Source organism: Abrus precatorius, unplaced genomic scaffold (genome assembly GCF_003935025.1).
Source record: "Abrus precatorius isolate BTA unplaced genomic scaffold, Abrus_2018 Scaffold48, whole genome shotgun sequence".
Lineage (NCBI taxonomy): Eukaryota > Viridiplantae > Streptophyta > Magnoliopsida > Fabales > Fabaceae > Abrus > Abrus precatorius.
The window spans coordinates 1-17,575 of NW_020874393.1; the positions used below are offsets into that span (position 1 = coordinate 1).

A 17,575-nucleotide genomic window follows, 5' to 3' on the forward strand; every position below is an offset into this window, starting at 1 on the left:
TCATGAGTAAGGACACCATCGCTGACATAATAACCTATATACGAAATGCTGATATGAATAGAAAAAAAATGGTTCAAATACCATTTACTAACATCACCGAAAACACTGTGAAAATACTTTTACGAGAGGGTTTTGTTGAAAACGTCAGAAAACATAGGGAAAGCGACAAATATTATTTAGTTTTAACTCTACGGTATAGAATAAATAAGAAAGGATCATATAAAAGTTTTTTAAATTTAAAACGGATCAGTACACCTGGTCTGCGAATATATTCTAATTATCAACGAATCCCTAAAATTTTAGGAGGCATGGGGATTGTAATTCTTTCAACTTCTAGGGGTATAATGACAGATCGAGAGGCTCGATTAGAAAAAATAGGCGGAGAAATTTTATGTTATATATGGTAATCTTTCTGAAATACGAATTAGATGAGAAATTTCTATCCATTTTTGTCAAAAAGAGAGAGAGAAAACACAGATTTAGAATATCACCCACCCCTCATATACTAGTGAATGTGCGAAGGGGGTTTAACTGAAACTGGAATTGGAAAAAAAAAAAGAAAAAATAAAAAGGATTCAAGAGGATTTAATTCCTGAATGAATAAATTCCCAGGGGTATGTTTCAGATTCCTTTATATAATCAAAATTGAATTATAAGCTATGTTTTTCAAAAGATTCGACGTACTTTTTATATGTTTATATGTATACGCCCGTAGAAAAAAAAAAAAGAAGCATAAAAAATTCAATTTAATTAGACTGTTTTTTAATTTCAACAATCTTTTTTTTTGGGGGGGGGGTACAAGTTCAAAATGTAAGGAAACCTTATTTTCTTCCAATAAATAGATTTGGTATTAACTTATTAAGGAATTACAAATATGAAAATAGGGGCCTCCGTCCGTAAAATTTGTGAAAAATGTCGATTAATTCGCAGGCGAGGGCGAATTCTAGTAATTTGTTCCAATCCAAAACATAAACAAAGACAAGGATAATATTTCCACAAAAGAGGATTTTCTATAAAAATAGAATATAAAAATATTAGAATATATATTTTATAAAATATTAGAAGAAATTTTTTATTATTGGTATTTCCAATTTGAAATTTTATTTCAAAAATTCATATTCGATGTCGATTAATATAAAAATACAATTGATATATATAAATCGAATATGAATTCTAGTTAGAAACTAGTTAGAAAAAAGTAAAGGATCCGTTTTTGAATGAAATGGATATATCCATATATCTCGGACTTATTTTTATGAAATAATCAAATATGGCAAAACCTATACCAAAAATGGGTTCGCGTAAAAATGGACGTATTGGTTCGCGTAAGCATGCTCATAAAATACCAAAGGGAGTTATTCATGTTCAAGCTAGTTTTAACAATACTATTGTGACTGTTACAGATGTACGTGGTCGGGTTATTTCTTGGTCCTCCGCCGGTACTTGTGGATTCAAGGGTACACGAAGGGGTACACCATTTGCCGCTCAAACCGCAGCAGGAAATGCTATTCGAACAGTAGCGGATCAAGGCATGCAACGAGCAGAAGTCATGATAAAAGGCCCCGGTCTCGGAAGAGATGCGGCATTAAGAGCTATTCGTAGAAGTGGTATACTATTAAATTTTATACGGGATGTAACCCCTATGCCACATAATGGATGTAGGTCTCCGAAAAAAAGACGTGTGTAAAATTAAAAATAAACATGGAAAAGATTTCAAGAGAAATAAACAATTCAAGGGTTTGATCAAATATATATATATTACTATGGTTCGAGAGAAAATAAGAGTATCAACTCGGACACTACAGTGGAAGTGTGTTGAATCAAGAGTAGACAGTAAACGTCTTTATTATGGACGCTTTATTCTGTCTCCACTTATGAAAGGCCAAGCCGATACAATAGGCATTGCAGTGCGAAGAGTTTTGCTAGGAGAAATAGAGGGAACATGTATTACACGTGCAAAATCGGAGAAAATACCACATGAATATTCTACCATAGTAGGTATTCAAGAATCAGTACATGAAATTTTAATGAATTTGAAAGAAATTGTATTGAGAAGTAATCTGTATGGAACTCAAGACGCATCTATTTGTTTCAAAGGTCCTGGATATATAACTGCTCAAGACATCATTTTACCACCTTCTGTGGAAATCATTGATAATACACAACATATAGCCAACCTAACAGAACCTATTAATTTGTGTATTGGATTAAAAATTGAGAGGAATCGCGGATATCGTATAAAAACACTAAAAAACTTTCAAGACGGAAGTTTTCCCATAGATGCTGTATTCATGCCTGTTCGAAATGTAAATCATAGTATTCATTCCTATGGGAATGGGAAAAAAAAACAAGAGATACTCTTTCTCGAAATATGGACAAATGGGAGTTTAACTCCTAAAGAGGCGCTTTATGAAGCCTCTCGGAATTTGATTGATTTATTTATTCCCTTTTTACATGCAGAAGAAGATCCCTTTCATTTAGAAAAAAATCAACACAAGGTTACTTTACCCCTTTTTACTTTTCATGATATATTGGCTAAGGATAAACTGAGGAAAAATAAAAAAGGAATAGCATTGAAATCCATTTTTATTGACCAATTAGAATTGCCTCCCAAGATCTATAATTGTCTCAAAAGATCCAATATTCATACATTATTAGAACTTTTGAATAATAGTCAAGAAGACCTTATGGAAATGGAACATTTTCGTGTAGAAGATGTAAAACATATATTAGACATTTTAGAAATAGAAAAGCATTTCGCATAAATTTGAAATCCATTGGCATTGGTTTTTTTTTTTTCATATTTTTATTATTTATAAAAATAAAGGTGAAAATGTGTAATTTGAATCCTTAGAATAAATCCATATACTCGGAATAGGCCAAAAGATGTATCTAGGGATTAGTCGTTTCAAAATGAATTCTCCCTAGATACACAATATACATGGCATGATATTTTATTTCACAATTGAATCCATTTAATTAAAAAGTTTAAAAAAGACCTAAAATTAGAGATTTCTCAATAGGTAATGTTGCTCCAATACCCAACCAAAGGGCTACTATGGTACCAATTAAAAAGATGGTTGTTGCTACTGGACGGCGAAATGGGTTTTGGAATTTATTAACATTTTCCAAAAAGGGTACTGTTAATAATCCCATAGGTACCGAAACCATTAAAAGAACGCCTAATAACTTATTGGGCACTGTACGAAGTATTTGAAATACGGGAAAGAAATACCATTCGGGTAGTATTTCCAAAGGAGTTGCAAATGGATCCGCGGGTTCTCCAATCATTGATGGTTCTAGAACCGCTAATCCTACGTTACAGGCAATAGTACCCAGAATTACTACTGGAAAAATATATAAAAGATCATTGGGCCATGCAGGTTCTCCATAATAATTATGACCCATTCCTTTAGCCAATTTAGCTCTTAATACAGGATCATTCAAGTCAGGTTTTTTTGTTATTAGGATAGGTGAATTCTTATAGATCCATCCTCCGAAAGAACCGGACATGATAATTTTTCATCATCCGGCTCGAGCACGAATCAAACATTTCGAATGTATCCATAGAAAAAATGCATATGTTATCCACACATATAGAAAGATTCCATGTAAGAAAATAAACCTTATTTTCTTCTCCGAAGTTACAATTATCTTATCTGCAAAAAAAAAAAATTAAGTTCTTTTATTATTAAGTAAACTTAAGTAAACGCTCAATACCCAAGTAGGCTTTCAAAGTGAATAGTGCTTTTTGGGTGATCTCAAACCTTGCAATTCTTACCCCCCCCCCAAAAAAAAAATCTTGGAACTTTTTACGTACAAAGGATTTACTTGTTACTAATATAATCTAACCCCTGTTCTTCTTTAGATCCACTTGGTTTACTCCGATAGTATCATAAATCGAGTCAATGCATAGGAAATGAATGCATTTCCATACTATTAAGTTCAGTGAAATAGAGAAAATATAATTCAGATTATCCCACATCACTTTTTTTACTGGATGTTACGGAGCCTGTTCATGCAGGATATGATCGAGTCTGATCATAGAAAAGATTCTTTACAAGTGAAACCAGCCTATCCTCTGTAGGGACGGACCTTGCGTGGTAGTTGGAATAAAGACACATTGAATTGTAAATTCAAATGTGGCAGATAAGAGAAAATCATATATCTGCGTGGCCCAATCAATAGTTCAAGTCACACACTCCCATAATCCATTTCTTCTTCGTAGAATTCCCTTCAACTATTCGTGTATGTAAAAAATAATAATAATCCAATTTTGTTAAATTGAAGGAAAATATCCAAATACATGTCTTATTCTTTTAAATAATCCATATTTGTAGCAATGAAATATATTCCTCCCCCAAATAAGAAATGATTAATTACAAATATCTATGATTCATATTTACTATAAAGGACCAGAAATGCCTTGCTTACGTATCATTGGAAAGTGCATTAACATAAATACGGCAGTAAGAAGAGGTAATACAAAAGTATGCAAACTATAAAAACGAGTCAAGGTGGATTGTCCCACACTAGAACTTCCGCGTAATAACTCTACCAAAGAGGATCCTATTACAGGAATAGCTTCGGGCACGCCTGTTACAATTTTGACTGCCCAATAACCAATTTGATCCCAAGGTAAGGAATAACCAGTTACACCAAAAGATGCGGTCAATACAGCCAAAACTACACCGGTAACCCAAGTTAATTCGCGAGGTTTTTTAAAGCCACCTGTGAGATACACGCGAAATACGTGCAGAATCATCATTAAGACCATCATACTTGCCGACCATCGATGAACTGATCGGATTAACCAACCAAAGTTAGCCTCCGTCATTATATATTGAACAGAAGCAAAAGCTTCAGTAACAGTCGGACGATAATAAAAAGTCATAGCAAATCCCGTCGCTACTTGGACTAAAAAACAAGTAAGTGTAATTCCTCCTAAACAATAAAATATGTTTACATGGGGAGGAACGTATTTACTGGTTATATCATCGACAATCGCCTGAATCTCAAGACGTTCTTCGAACCAATCATAGACTTTATTGAGATAGGTAAACTAAGGTACCCCCCCCGAGAACCGTATATGAGAATTTCATCTCGTACGGCTCAAACAAAAATACCCAAATACTGGTTGTAATGAAAACAGATATGTGTAATAGAAAGCTTGAAACTTCTTAACGGAATCCTATGATTCCAATCTTTTCGGAAGATAAGAAAAAATAGAAATCCGAAAACTATTCTTTGTGGTTATAATGCCAAAATATCAAGTCGGCTCACTCGTCTTTATTTACAGTAGGCCTCTTGAATATTCTATTATTTACTTCCATTTTTTATTTGTGTGTAATGTTCTTTTTTTTACTGCTGTTTTCTTAATTATTATTATTGATAGGAATTCTCTTGTTAGGACCATATGAATCAATTAAAAAAAACATCAGATTCGTATCATGACCACGATGATTCAAAAAAAACCTTTAATCGAAGTCCAAAAATTCCCTGAGTAAGAACTGCTGGATCATCACTTATTCAATGAATAGATAGAACAAAGAAACATTTGTCCGTTGATCAAAATAAAGATAATCGACGGAAGTTTTAAATAATTTTCATTTTTCAATTTATTCTTTCAACTCTTTGAAAAGTTTTTTTAAATCCAGTTACGAGGTCTAAATATTTAGTATGAATCATAGTTCTAATATTTTAAGAATATTTTTGATTTTCTATATTCCGTACTCCAGATACTAGAATAAATATCTGACGGGGTAAAATCATCTCTATCAAGATGACAGATCCATTTTTTTTATGTTCTGTACTATCAATAAGATCCATTATAACAAGTCACACACTCATATTCCGGAAATACAGAAACAAAGAAGTTTCACGATCAAACTACCAAATCAAAATGAAATAGGCTAACGATAAAAAACCTAAATGCTTAACCTTAGTTTTCTATTGAAAAGCTAGTTACTTGATTCTTGTGAATCTAATTCATAGAAATTCCGTCCAGTAAAATGGACGAATTATAAATCTCCAAAATAATAGATAGAAATATCGCAAATAGAGCCATTGCAACACCCATCAAAGGAGTAGTTCCCCACCCCGGAGCTACTTTACCATATTCTGAATTTAATGGTTTTAATAAATCCCCTACAATAGTTCGTCTTGGACTAGACTTAGAATTACCCTCAACAGTTTGTGTAGCCATAAATCCTATTTTATATTGATTGAGATCTGTTGACTTTGTATACCATTCCGCTGTAAATATAGGATCTATATCCTATAGATCCATTGTGGTCTTGAAATTTTGGAATTCTAAGAATTTTTAGAATTATAATGGAAACAGCAACCCTAGTTGCCATCTCTATATCTGGTTTACTTGTAAGTTTTACTGGGTATGCCTTATATACTGCTTTTGGGCAACCCTCTCAACAACTAAGAGATCCATTCGAAGAGCATGGGGACTAGTTGAAGTAATGAGCCCTTAATATAATATTGGGGGCTCATTACTTCAATTGAGATAATGAAAAATCATTTCATTTTTTTAGTTGGAACTTTAGGGGGTTCTCTAAAAAAGATAGCGAAAAAAATGATTCCTAAAGTCGAAACTAAGAGGAATGTATAAACCAATGCTTCCATAGATTTAATCGTGGTTTACAATTATAGCTTTCATACCTGTTTATTGTTTATTGGAGCTCATTTCTCGGATAAAGAAAAAAAGTGAAAACAAAGTGTTTTGAGTCGAATCAAGATTTATCTGGTTCTTTATGTCAAATTCAAATCATAACAACAAAAACAAAAAAAGTCGAAAAGGAACAAAAGAATGCTCTATCATACTATCTGTCTTCTTGTAGTTGGATCTCCAAGTTTTTGGAATGCTCCAAATTCTACTTGAGCATCCAAATCTGGGTCGATCCCAGCAAAAACATCTCGGAACAAGGTTCTAGCACCATGCCAAATATGCCCGAAAAAGAAGAGTAGAGCAAACGAAGCATGTCCAAAAGTAAACCAACCTCTTGGACTGCTACGAAAAACACCATCTGATTTCAAAGTAGCACGATCTAATTCAAAAATTTCACCTAATTGAGCACGTCTAGCATATTTTTTCACAGTAGCAGGATCACTATAACTGACTCCATTGAGTTCGCCACCATAGAACTCAACAGTTACACCTACTTGTTCGACACTATATTTCGATTCTGCCCTTCGAAAAGGAACATCGGCTCTAACAATTCCGTCTCCGTCTACTAAAACAACCGGAAATGTTTCAAAAAAAGTAGGCATACGGCGTACAAAAAGTTCACACCCCTCTTTATCTCTAAAGATGGGATGCCCTAACCAACCAACGGCTATTCCATCTCCATTATCCATTGAGCCCGCTCTAAACAATCCCCCTTTTGCTGGATTATTGCCGATGTAATCATAAAAAGCTAATTTTTCAGGAATTTTAGACCAAGCTTCTGATAAACTTTGATTTTCGGCTAGCCCAGCACCAACTCTTCGATATATTTCTTGCTGGAAGTATCCTTGATCCCATTGATAACGAGTGGGACCAAATAATTCAATGGGGGTAGTTGCTGAACCATACCACATAGTTCCAGCAACAACAAAAGCTGCAAAAAAGACAGCAGCGATACTGCTGGAAAGGACGGTTTCAATATTTCCCATACGCAATCCTTTGTATAGACGTTGCGGTGGACGCACACTAAGATGGAAAAGACCCGCTAATATGCCCAATGTTCCTGCTGCAATATGATGAGAAGCTATTCCCCCCGGAACAAAAGGATCAAAACCTTCCACACCCCATGCGGGATTTATGGATTGTACCCTTCCCGTTAATCCATAAGGATCAGACACCCATATTCCAGGACCGTACAATCCTGTTACATGAAATGCTCCAAAACCAAAACAAACCACTCCTGCAAGAAATAAATGAATTCCAAAAATTTTGGGCAAATCCAAAGAAGGTTTTCCGGTACGTTCATCACAAAAAATTTCTAGATCCCAATAAACCCAATGCCAGATAGCCGCTAAAAAGCACAAGCCCGAAAACACAATATGTGCTCCGGCCACACCTTCGTAACTCCAAATACCCGGATTCGTTATAGTCCCCCCGGTGATATTCCAACCGCCCCACGAATTGGTTATTCCTAAACGAGTCATGAAGGGTATAACAAACATACCCTGTCTCCACATTGGATCAAGAACAGGGTCAGAGGGATCAAAAACTGCTAATTCATATAGAGCCATCGAACCAGCCCAACCAGCAACCAGAGCTGTATGCATTATGTGAACAGAAAGCAAACGGCCTGGATCATTTAATACAACAGTATGAACACGATACCAAGGTAAACCCATGAAAATACCCCTTATATCAACAAAAAATAGACACTATGTAACTTTATTGCACTGGAAAAAACTATACTATGGATTCTCACCTTTTACCTTTTAGTAGATTATCTCGGAGAAAGAATTAATGTTTGTTCTAGTTTTTTAGTAATAGTGTTTAGTAATAGTGGAACAATCATATTTGTAGGAACAAGAAGAAGCAGATCTATTCTATACCCGATAAGTAAGAATACGCAATGGTGGGAAGGGGGGGTTGACAATTTTCTCTATGAGTATTTAAATATGTAAATGCAGACATATTCGTTTATCACCCAAGGACCCATTCGTAACAACTTTACTCTATCTTTATCTTTACTCTTCCCTTTTTTATGATTTATAAAAAATACAATATAATAAAAGCAAATTGTTTTTAACACAATAAACCCATTCTTACGTTTCCACACTAAAGTTAAATATATTATTTTATTTTCTTTTTTTCTCTATTTTATGCCCATTGGTGTTCCAAAAGTAACCTTTCGAAGTCCTGGAGAAGGAAATGCATCTTGGATTGATATATAGTGCGACTTGTCAGATATATTTGGTCATACGGGATTTCCCCGTTCTCCCCCCCCGATTGAGATATCCTCTCTTTCACCACCAAAAAAGAATGATTGAATCATCCAAAATTTGGAGCGTGAAGTGTAATGAAGTGCAATTCGATCGATTTTTTATTTTTTGGAGGGGGTATCCAGATTACTATTCGAAATTCAAAATAATTTATGGTTGGCTTGCTTGGACCAATAAAACGAAGTATCCAGACTCTGTTTAGAAAAAAACCAATTGGTAATATATCCACAATTACTACTTCTATCATATCATATATTTTACAGAAAAAATGAAATAATAAATTCAGAGAAGAGATAAGTCGTAACAAAAAGACATGGTATTGTAATATTTGTCCTATATGTGCAAATAAAAATCGGGCAGATCCTTATCCTTACTTAGAGTAGAAAAGAAACCTAAAAGAATTGAGGAAGTCCATTCAGAAACAAGAAAATTACATTGTGATTTGTGTTCGATCTCGATGAAAGCAATACATCAATGAGAAGTTAGTTCAATAAATTTAGTACATTTTTTTTCGTTAAAAATTCGAAAGAGTCCATTATGAAAAGGGAAAGAGGGTTGAAATAGACACATTGATTCCTTTTTGTTTATATGATTTTTAGTGAACCGTATGCATCAAAAGGTGCATGTACGGCTCTTAAGGTATAAGATTAAATCCTAATCAATCGACTTTATCGAGAAAGATTACTTTTTTTAGGCCAAGAGGTCGATAGTGAACTATCGAATCAACTTATTGGCATTCTGCTATTTCTCGGTATAGAAAAATATAACAGAGATGTGTATCTGTTTATAAATTCTCCGGGTGGGTGGATAATACCCGGAATGGCTATTTATGATACTATGCAATATGTACAACCAGATATACAGACAATATGTATGGCATTAGCCGCTTCAATGGGATCCTTTCTTTTGGCAGGAGGAGAAATTACCAAACGTCTAGCATTCCCTCACGCTTGGCGCCAATGATTCTTTTATTTGAGAATATATATGAAGACTATACCTTCGCCATAAAAATACTTAAGTAATAATAGCATGGTACTTCGAATTCGATATACAAATTTTTGTTTTTTAAACCATTTGATTATGTATCGAAAAAGTAGTATGAAAGAGAGGGCTTTTACGATTTTATCTGATCTATCAGGAACCTAGTTTAGTTTTAGTGTCACAGACTTTTTTGTTTTTAGTTTTCATACCAAAAAGCTTTTAACAATATTTATGTCTAACAATATTTATTTTAATTAGAAAATAAAAAACATATGATAAAAAACAAGAAACTTTCGGATTGCTGAATAACAAAAAAGACGAAATAAGAAAACAACGGAACCATCATAGTATTTAAAAAAAATACTCAAAAAGAAAAAGGAAGGTTGGTTATTGTATTATTTATTATTTAAGGATCTGGATCCAAAAAACCCAGTAGATTTTCTATTTTTTTTTCTTCAATGGAAAAAAATCCATAGAGAAAATACTCTATCCATAGAGGAAAAAAAGAAATTGCATACGTGGAAAAGAAAAGCCGTATGCATCAATACGCAAAAAATGCTTGTACGGTTATTGAATCTTATCTTTGCTCATTTATTTTCTTATTTGTATTTATTCTTTTCACCTTAGTTTGAGGACGAAAGAAAATATTGACTAATATTGGGAAAATCCGCATCAAAATCTTTATCAAGATAAAGAAAAGACTTATAAAGTTATATAATCAGGGTAATGATCCACCAACCCGCTAGTTCTTTTTATGAGGCACAAACGGGAGAATTTATCGTGGAAGCGGGAGAACTACTGAAACTGCGTGAAACTATCACAAGGGTTTATGTACAAAGAACGGGTAAACCTTTATGGGTTGTATCTGAAGATATGGAAAGGGATGTTTTTATGTCAGCAGCAGAAGCCCAAGCCCACGGAATTGTTGATATTATAGCACTTCAATAAACAATTAGTAACTAAGATTCTTCTCAAAAAAAAATACAGGATTTGAGATTGAATTTTATCTCCTTAATCCTTTTAATTTAATATAACTTTTTTTTCTATTAATTAATCTATTAAATTAATAAAATATAAGTAATTCATAATCATCGGGTTAGGATTGATCTAAACCGGCTCATTATGTCTATAGGATCCACCATGCCAACTATGAAACAACTTATTAGAAACACAAGACAGCCAATCCGAAATGTCACGAAATCCCCCGCTCTTCGGGGATGCCCTCAGCGCCGAGGGACATGTACCAGGGTGTATGTGTGACTCGTTTAGATCATTCTACTAATAAAAAAAAAAAGAAACCAAACCCATTTTTTCAGTATTAGCGATCAGTTAAGATAGTGTGAATGGAAGAACTCCATTCACACTATCTTAACTTAAAAAAAAATCTATTAATAATATAAGCATTCTTCTATCATATATAAAATTTATGATTTCGATTGGTGTAAACCCAATCACCCCAATTTGCAATTTAAGATGAGAAACACTTTTCCATTGGTAACAAATGGTTACCCACTAAGCGGAGAAAATACTATTAAAGAAAAATTATGCCCCTAATTTATTTTGCAAAAACGGAATAAGAAGGTCAGTTACCCAGCTAATTTTCATACTTAAACACCGTTACTGTATAACTTGATTTCGTTGTAAAAAACCTATTACTAAATATTTCATGGGTAGAGCCAAAGAATGTGAACTGTACAAGTTAACAATAACATTGATTAAATAAGGATTAAATGAAAGAAGGGGCTCCGGTGTATAGAGAGGACCTAGTCGTTTAAAAAAGAATCATAGAAACGATGGAACCCATTCTTTTTTTTATCTATATCCTATTTAATTTACTATGTTTTTTGATACCTAGTATCAATACAATTTCTTATTTCAAAGTTAAATTAAATACTTAGAAAAAAATCGTGGTTGGGAAGGTTATAGTAGCAAAAGCCATTGGAATTTTTTTTTATACATTGGAAGAATCCATCTTTGTTATTAATAGACTAGGAAGAAGAAAAGAATAACTGAAAGAAAAAAATGAAATAGTTATTCACCAAAGTCTCATTTACTCAATGACCAGAATTAAACGAGGATATATAGCTCGGAAACGGAGGACAAAAATTCGTTTATTTACATCAAGCTTTCGCGGGGCTCATTCAAGACTTACTCGAACTATTCCTCAACAGAAAATTAAAGCTTTGGTTTCGGCTCATCGGGATAGAGATAGGAAAAAAAGAGATTTTCGCGGTTTATGGATTAGTCGAATAAATGCAGTAATTCGCGAGAATCCAAAAATATACTATATTTACAATAATTTCATCTATAATCTATACAAGAAGCAATTGCTTCTTAATCGTAAAATAGTTGCACAAATAGCTATATTAAAAGAGAATTGTCTTTTTATGATTGCCAACGAGCTCATAAAAACTAAAATTTCCCGGAGACTGAGCTCCGGGAAGGTATAGAATAGAGATTTGTATGATAAAATTAGAATTCATATGATAAAGTGATCAAAATAAACAACCAAGCTGAATCAAAAAAAGATTTATTCTTCTTAACGGATTATCCTTTTTATTACAATATAACAACCCAAATTGAATTGTTGGAGTTTTCGAACAAAACATCAATCCACGTTTGATTTGAGTTTAGATACAAATTTGAATTCAATTAAGGAGTAACTCTATTTTTTTTTTTTTTTTAAAACAGTAGCAGTTCTAGCAGTCGACTCGCTTTTTTCAAATTGTTTTTCATTATTAAGAAAAGGTAACGAAGATAAAATACGAGCTTGTTTTATAGCAATCGTAATTAATCGTTGTTGTTTTAAGGTCAATCTATTCACGCGTCTAGATATTATTTTTCCTTGTTCACTAATAAATCGACTAATTAAACCCATGTTTTTATAATCAATTTGGTCCCCCGATTGAATCGGGGGCAAACGTCTACGAAAAGATCGCTTGGATTTAAGAAAGAGTCGTTTAGATTTATCCATGGTTTGTTTATTCCTATTCCAAAAATCGCATTTCTTAAAAGAAGATTTGTTTTTTTTTTCTTTCTATTCTTAGTTTCTTTTTTTTTTTTGTTTTATAATGAAATATATGTTTTATAATGAAATATATGTTCTATAATGATATATGTATATAATTTAATTAAAAATTATATACATATATGAAAGATTGTTTTATTACATGTTATGTTCCTTGGTTAGAAAGGTAACACATAAGCGATCAATTTTCTCTATTTCTTGATTTCTGCGTGAATCGTGTGTTTGCAACAACAGGGACAGAATTTTCTCAATTCCAACCGACTAGGCGTATTGTGTCGATTCTTTTGAGTAATATATCTGGAAGTACCCGTTGATTCCTTATTAACACTCTTTTGATCACAACTGGTACATTCCAAAATAACAGTTACTCGGATATCTTTACCCTTGGCCATGAACCTCTCCTTTGGGTTTTTAATTCACTTAACTCTTCTATTTTCGAAGTCGAAGCGAAGAAGAAAAAAGGAACGAAAAATATTAAAAGTTAATAATTCGAAATAAACTTCTGAAAGATTTCGTTCCAATTAATGTAGTACAGTAATCATTAAGTAATATAATGATTTGGAACTATATTTTGTTTCGAATCGCAGTACAATATTTTAGTTTTCATTTAAGTATCTTGTATGATATTTTGCCCCCTTCCTATCCATTCCATTTTTATTTTTGGTCTCACTCTATTTATTATTAATAGAAATGGAATGAAATTCTTAATTCAATTCCATTGAAGCCTAGACCAGATTCCGAGTTTCACTGAGGCTGAATCCACTTTTATCTTTTCTAATTGAAAAAATTTTCATTCTCAAAAATAAGAAATAAAGAAGAGGGAATTAATTAATTAATTACAGATATTGAATTGATTTTCTTCACCCCTTCCCGTGCTGTGCCAATAACTAGAATGAAAAAAAGGGGAATATCAATGCATCTGGGAAAAAACGATTGATCTCTATCAAGAGACCCGCCAAAGCCCCGAACCATAGAGTACTTATTACTGGTGCCACGGAAAGATATGTTTTTAGATCTCGCATTTCAAATCCTCCTTTTTTAGAATATTTTCTTTTTATTTGATTCTAGTATTTATTAATTTGATTCTAGTATTTATTAATATTATTTATTCTATTTTTCATAAAAAATATTTAACTATATTATATTAATATTATTATATTAATTACGAATAATTCGTTTATTTAATAAACGAATTATTTTCTTTTGAATTTTTTCATTATTCTATTTTCTATTCTATATATTCTTTTTTTTTCTTTATATACATATTATTCTTTATTCTTATTATACTTTCTATTTTAAATTCTATTTTTATTCTATTTTTTAATTTAATTCAATATTCTTTCTTTCTTCTATAGAATATTTCTTTTTCATATTCTATTCTATATTATAGTCTAGGAAACTAAAAAAAAAAGAAAAATGATAGGATAATTGATATGTATATCAACGAAGAAAAGAAAAATGTGGAAAATAAGACAAAGATTCTTTATAATGATACTGGAAACCAATGGAAAGGGATGTAGCGCAGCTTGGTAGCGCGTTTGTTTTGGGTACAAAATGTCACGGGTTCAAATCCTGTCATCCCTATCCCTAACTATTACTTATTATATGATATCACTTATCATATGAGCAATAATAAGGGATCATATAAAATAATTTATGAGAATAAAGCGCTCTTAGTTCAGTTCGGTAGAACGCGGGTCTCCAAAACCCGATGTCGTAGGTTCAAATCCTACAGAGCGCGATTCCATTATTATTAAATTGAGAATTACACTGAAATAATTGAGCAGCAGTCTAAAGTATGAATTTATTGAACCCCAGTATTAAAACAAATAAATAGGGGATCAATAAACAAATGAGACATTAATTAATCAAAGGTCCAGCTGATCACCTCGTCGGTATTGTAAATATGCAGTTACAAATAAGCCAGCTAAAGTAATAGGAATTAAACCTAACACGATTCCAAATAGAAAAACTTCAATCATTTTTTTTGTTCGAAAGGGAAAGGGGGAGGTAATATTTATCCTTAAATAATAATCTGTATTGATCATTCATTTTAATTTGAATGACCAAAAATTGGAAATTGACACGGTAAGGAACTATAGAATATCTTGAATATTCCAAGATTTCCAACTAATTTCATAATTTTAAATCAAATAAGTCGTATCTTATTCAGACCGATAAATAGAGCTGAGGTTATAGTTAAAACCGCTAGTAAAAAACCGAAATAACTAGTTATAGTGGGCATAAAGAAGCTAAATGAAATATGTTCTTTTTATACATATGTTTATAAAGCACTTCCCTAAGTTTCCATTTTTGAGAGAAAAAAAAGAAGATAAATCAAAATATCCCTGAAAAGATACAATTGAAAATTTGAGATTTTTCAATCAATTATTACAGACGAACAAAAATAAATATAGTGACATAATAAAAAAATCAATTCATCATCTGTGACATCTACCCATCCTGTGATTCCAAATGAACCGATTTATTGAACAACTCATGAATTGAGTAAAAGTAAACTAATCTAATTAAAATATTCATTTTGATTCTTTATATATATATAAATATTTATATTTGTTATATATATATTCTATAAAATTCTATTTATATTAGAAAAAAAAAGATTCTATTTATATTAGAAACTATAATAATAATTATATGCGAAATATAAAATAATAAAAAAATAATAAGAATTTTGTTGTTCAAATTTATTTAACTTTAAATTAATATGGAAGAAAATAGGAGAAAAAATGTCTATTTTATTTTGACCCCCTTTTTCTATTGTATCTAATTTGTTTTCTTTTCACTTTTTTTTTTTCGAACAAAAGAATAGAGTGATCTTAGAATGCCCTTTCCTTTTTGACTTTTCTTTTAACTCATTTCATTTTGTAGTAGGTTCCATTCTTCGAATATCTACAACGAGAAGAAAAAGGTATCAGATCACTCCAAACTAGGGTTCCACAGTTTTTTTCTCTGCATATTTTATTTAAGAGGAAAGGTCTATCCTTATAATTAAGCCAAGAAAGAGCCTTTATTGTGTTTAATACAAGAACAATTAATCCAATTTTTTTTTTTCAAAATTGGATTAATTGTTCTTTTTATGTCATCAAATAGTATCTATTACTGCTATTATTGTTACTTGTTACTGGACAACAAACCAATTCCATTCTTTAAAGTCGAATTCCATTCTTTAAAATGAAAAAAAAGAGGGAGTTCGAACAAAAAATATCTTCGACAACCACAATAAAGTATATTTATAGATTTGGGATCTAATTGAATTGTAGAAATATGATAATCTTCTTTATGAATTATAAGAAATCAATCCGTCGTATTCACATTTTAATTGATCTTCCGTTTCTAGTCCGAAACTAATAATACAATGTGGAGAACCCTCATTTTAGACTATTATTCTAATTTTTTTATATTCGCAAACTTTGAGGAATTTTCTATTGAGTAAATCGAAACAACCAATAAAGAAAGAACTTATCTAGTATTAGATTTCGCCACTGATTGTGAAATTTCGTTGCTGTGTTAGAAGAAGGATAGTTATACTGATTCGGTATACTCAAAAGACACCCTTGGTACAAAATGGACGATCTAACAAGGATTACATTTCAGTAAATTACGACTTACTGATCTCGTCTTTTATGGAATCGATCCCCCTTTTGACTGTACAAGAATATGTGGAGTTCGACATGTCTGGAAGCACAGGAGAACGTTCTTTTGCTGATATTATTACCAGTATTCGATACTGGATTATTCATAGCATTACTATACCTTCCCTATTCATTGCAGGTTGGTTATTTGTCAGCACGGGTTTAGCTTACGATTTATTTGGAAGCCCCCGCCCAAACGAGTATTTTACAGAGAGTCGAAAAGGAATTCCATTAATAACTGGCCGTTTTGATCCTTTGGACCAACTCGATGAATTTAGTAGATCTTTTTAGGAGGCTCCAATGACCATAGATAGGACCTATCCAATTTTTACAGTACGATGGTTGGCTGTTCACGGACTTGCGGTACCCACCGTTTCTTTTTTGGGATCAATATCAGCAATGCAGTTCATCCAACGATAAACCTAATTCGAATTATAGAGCTACGACACAATCAAACCCAAATGAACAAAATGTTGAATTGAATCGCACCAGTCTCTACTGGGGGTTATTACTCATTTTTGTACTTGCTGTTTTATTTTCAAATTATTTCTTCAATTAATATAAGAAAAGGGAATAGTAAATTATATATATATATTCGGAATTCTCTTATCTCGTTCGGAAGGATATCATTTCATAATTATCTATGACTGTTTATGTCTCTAGCATGACTGACTACTTGATCAAATGTGGAGGAAAGTGGGATAAATGGCCGATACTACTGGAAGGATTCCTCTTTGGATAATAGGTACTGTAACTGGTATTCCTGTGATTGGTTTAATTGGTATTTTCTTTTATGGTTCATATTCCGGATTGGGCTCATCCCTGTAGGAATCGTATTATTTGAGTCTTCGAAATGAAAGCGTAAGAACTCAACAGGACCCCCTCAAATTCGTCAAAGAAAGAGTGGATCCCTGTTGAGTTTTTAATAATCATAATATTTTTTAATAATTTTTTTATT

The 17,575-nt window shown here is 32.3% G+C and overlaps 1 protein-coding gene and 1 non-coding gene across 2 annotated transcripts; one reads left to right on the forward strand and one right to left on the reverse strand.

The window, feature by feature from the left end:
* Positions 1-2,808: 2,808 nt before the first annotated feature.
* LOC113866510 (photosystem II CP47 reaction center protein-like) lies at positions 2,809-8,360 on the reverse strand. Its single transcript, XM_027501334.1, has 4 exons — positions 6,835-8,360; positions 6,007-6,238; positions 4,426-5,064; positions 2,809-3,494 (listed from the first exon to the last, which is right to left on the reverse strand). The coding sequence occupies exons 1-4, from the start codon at positions 8,353-8,355 to the stop codon at positions 2,989-2,991; spliced, it is 2,898 nt and encodes a 965-aa protein (XP_027357135.1). The 5' UTR covers positions 8,356-8,360; the 3' UTR covers positions 2,809-2,988.
* Positions 8,361-14,628: 6,268 nt separating this feature from the next.
* On the forward strand, positions 14,629-14,702 carry TRNAW-CCA. Its single transcript has one exon. It is a non-coding gene; the product is annotated as a tRNA-Trp (tRNA).
* The last annotated feature ends 2,873 nt before the right edge of the window (positions 14,703-17,575 follow it).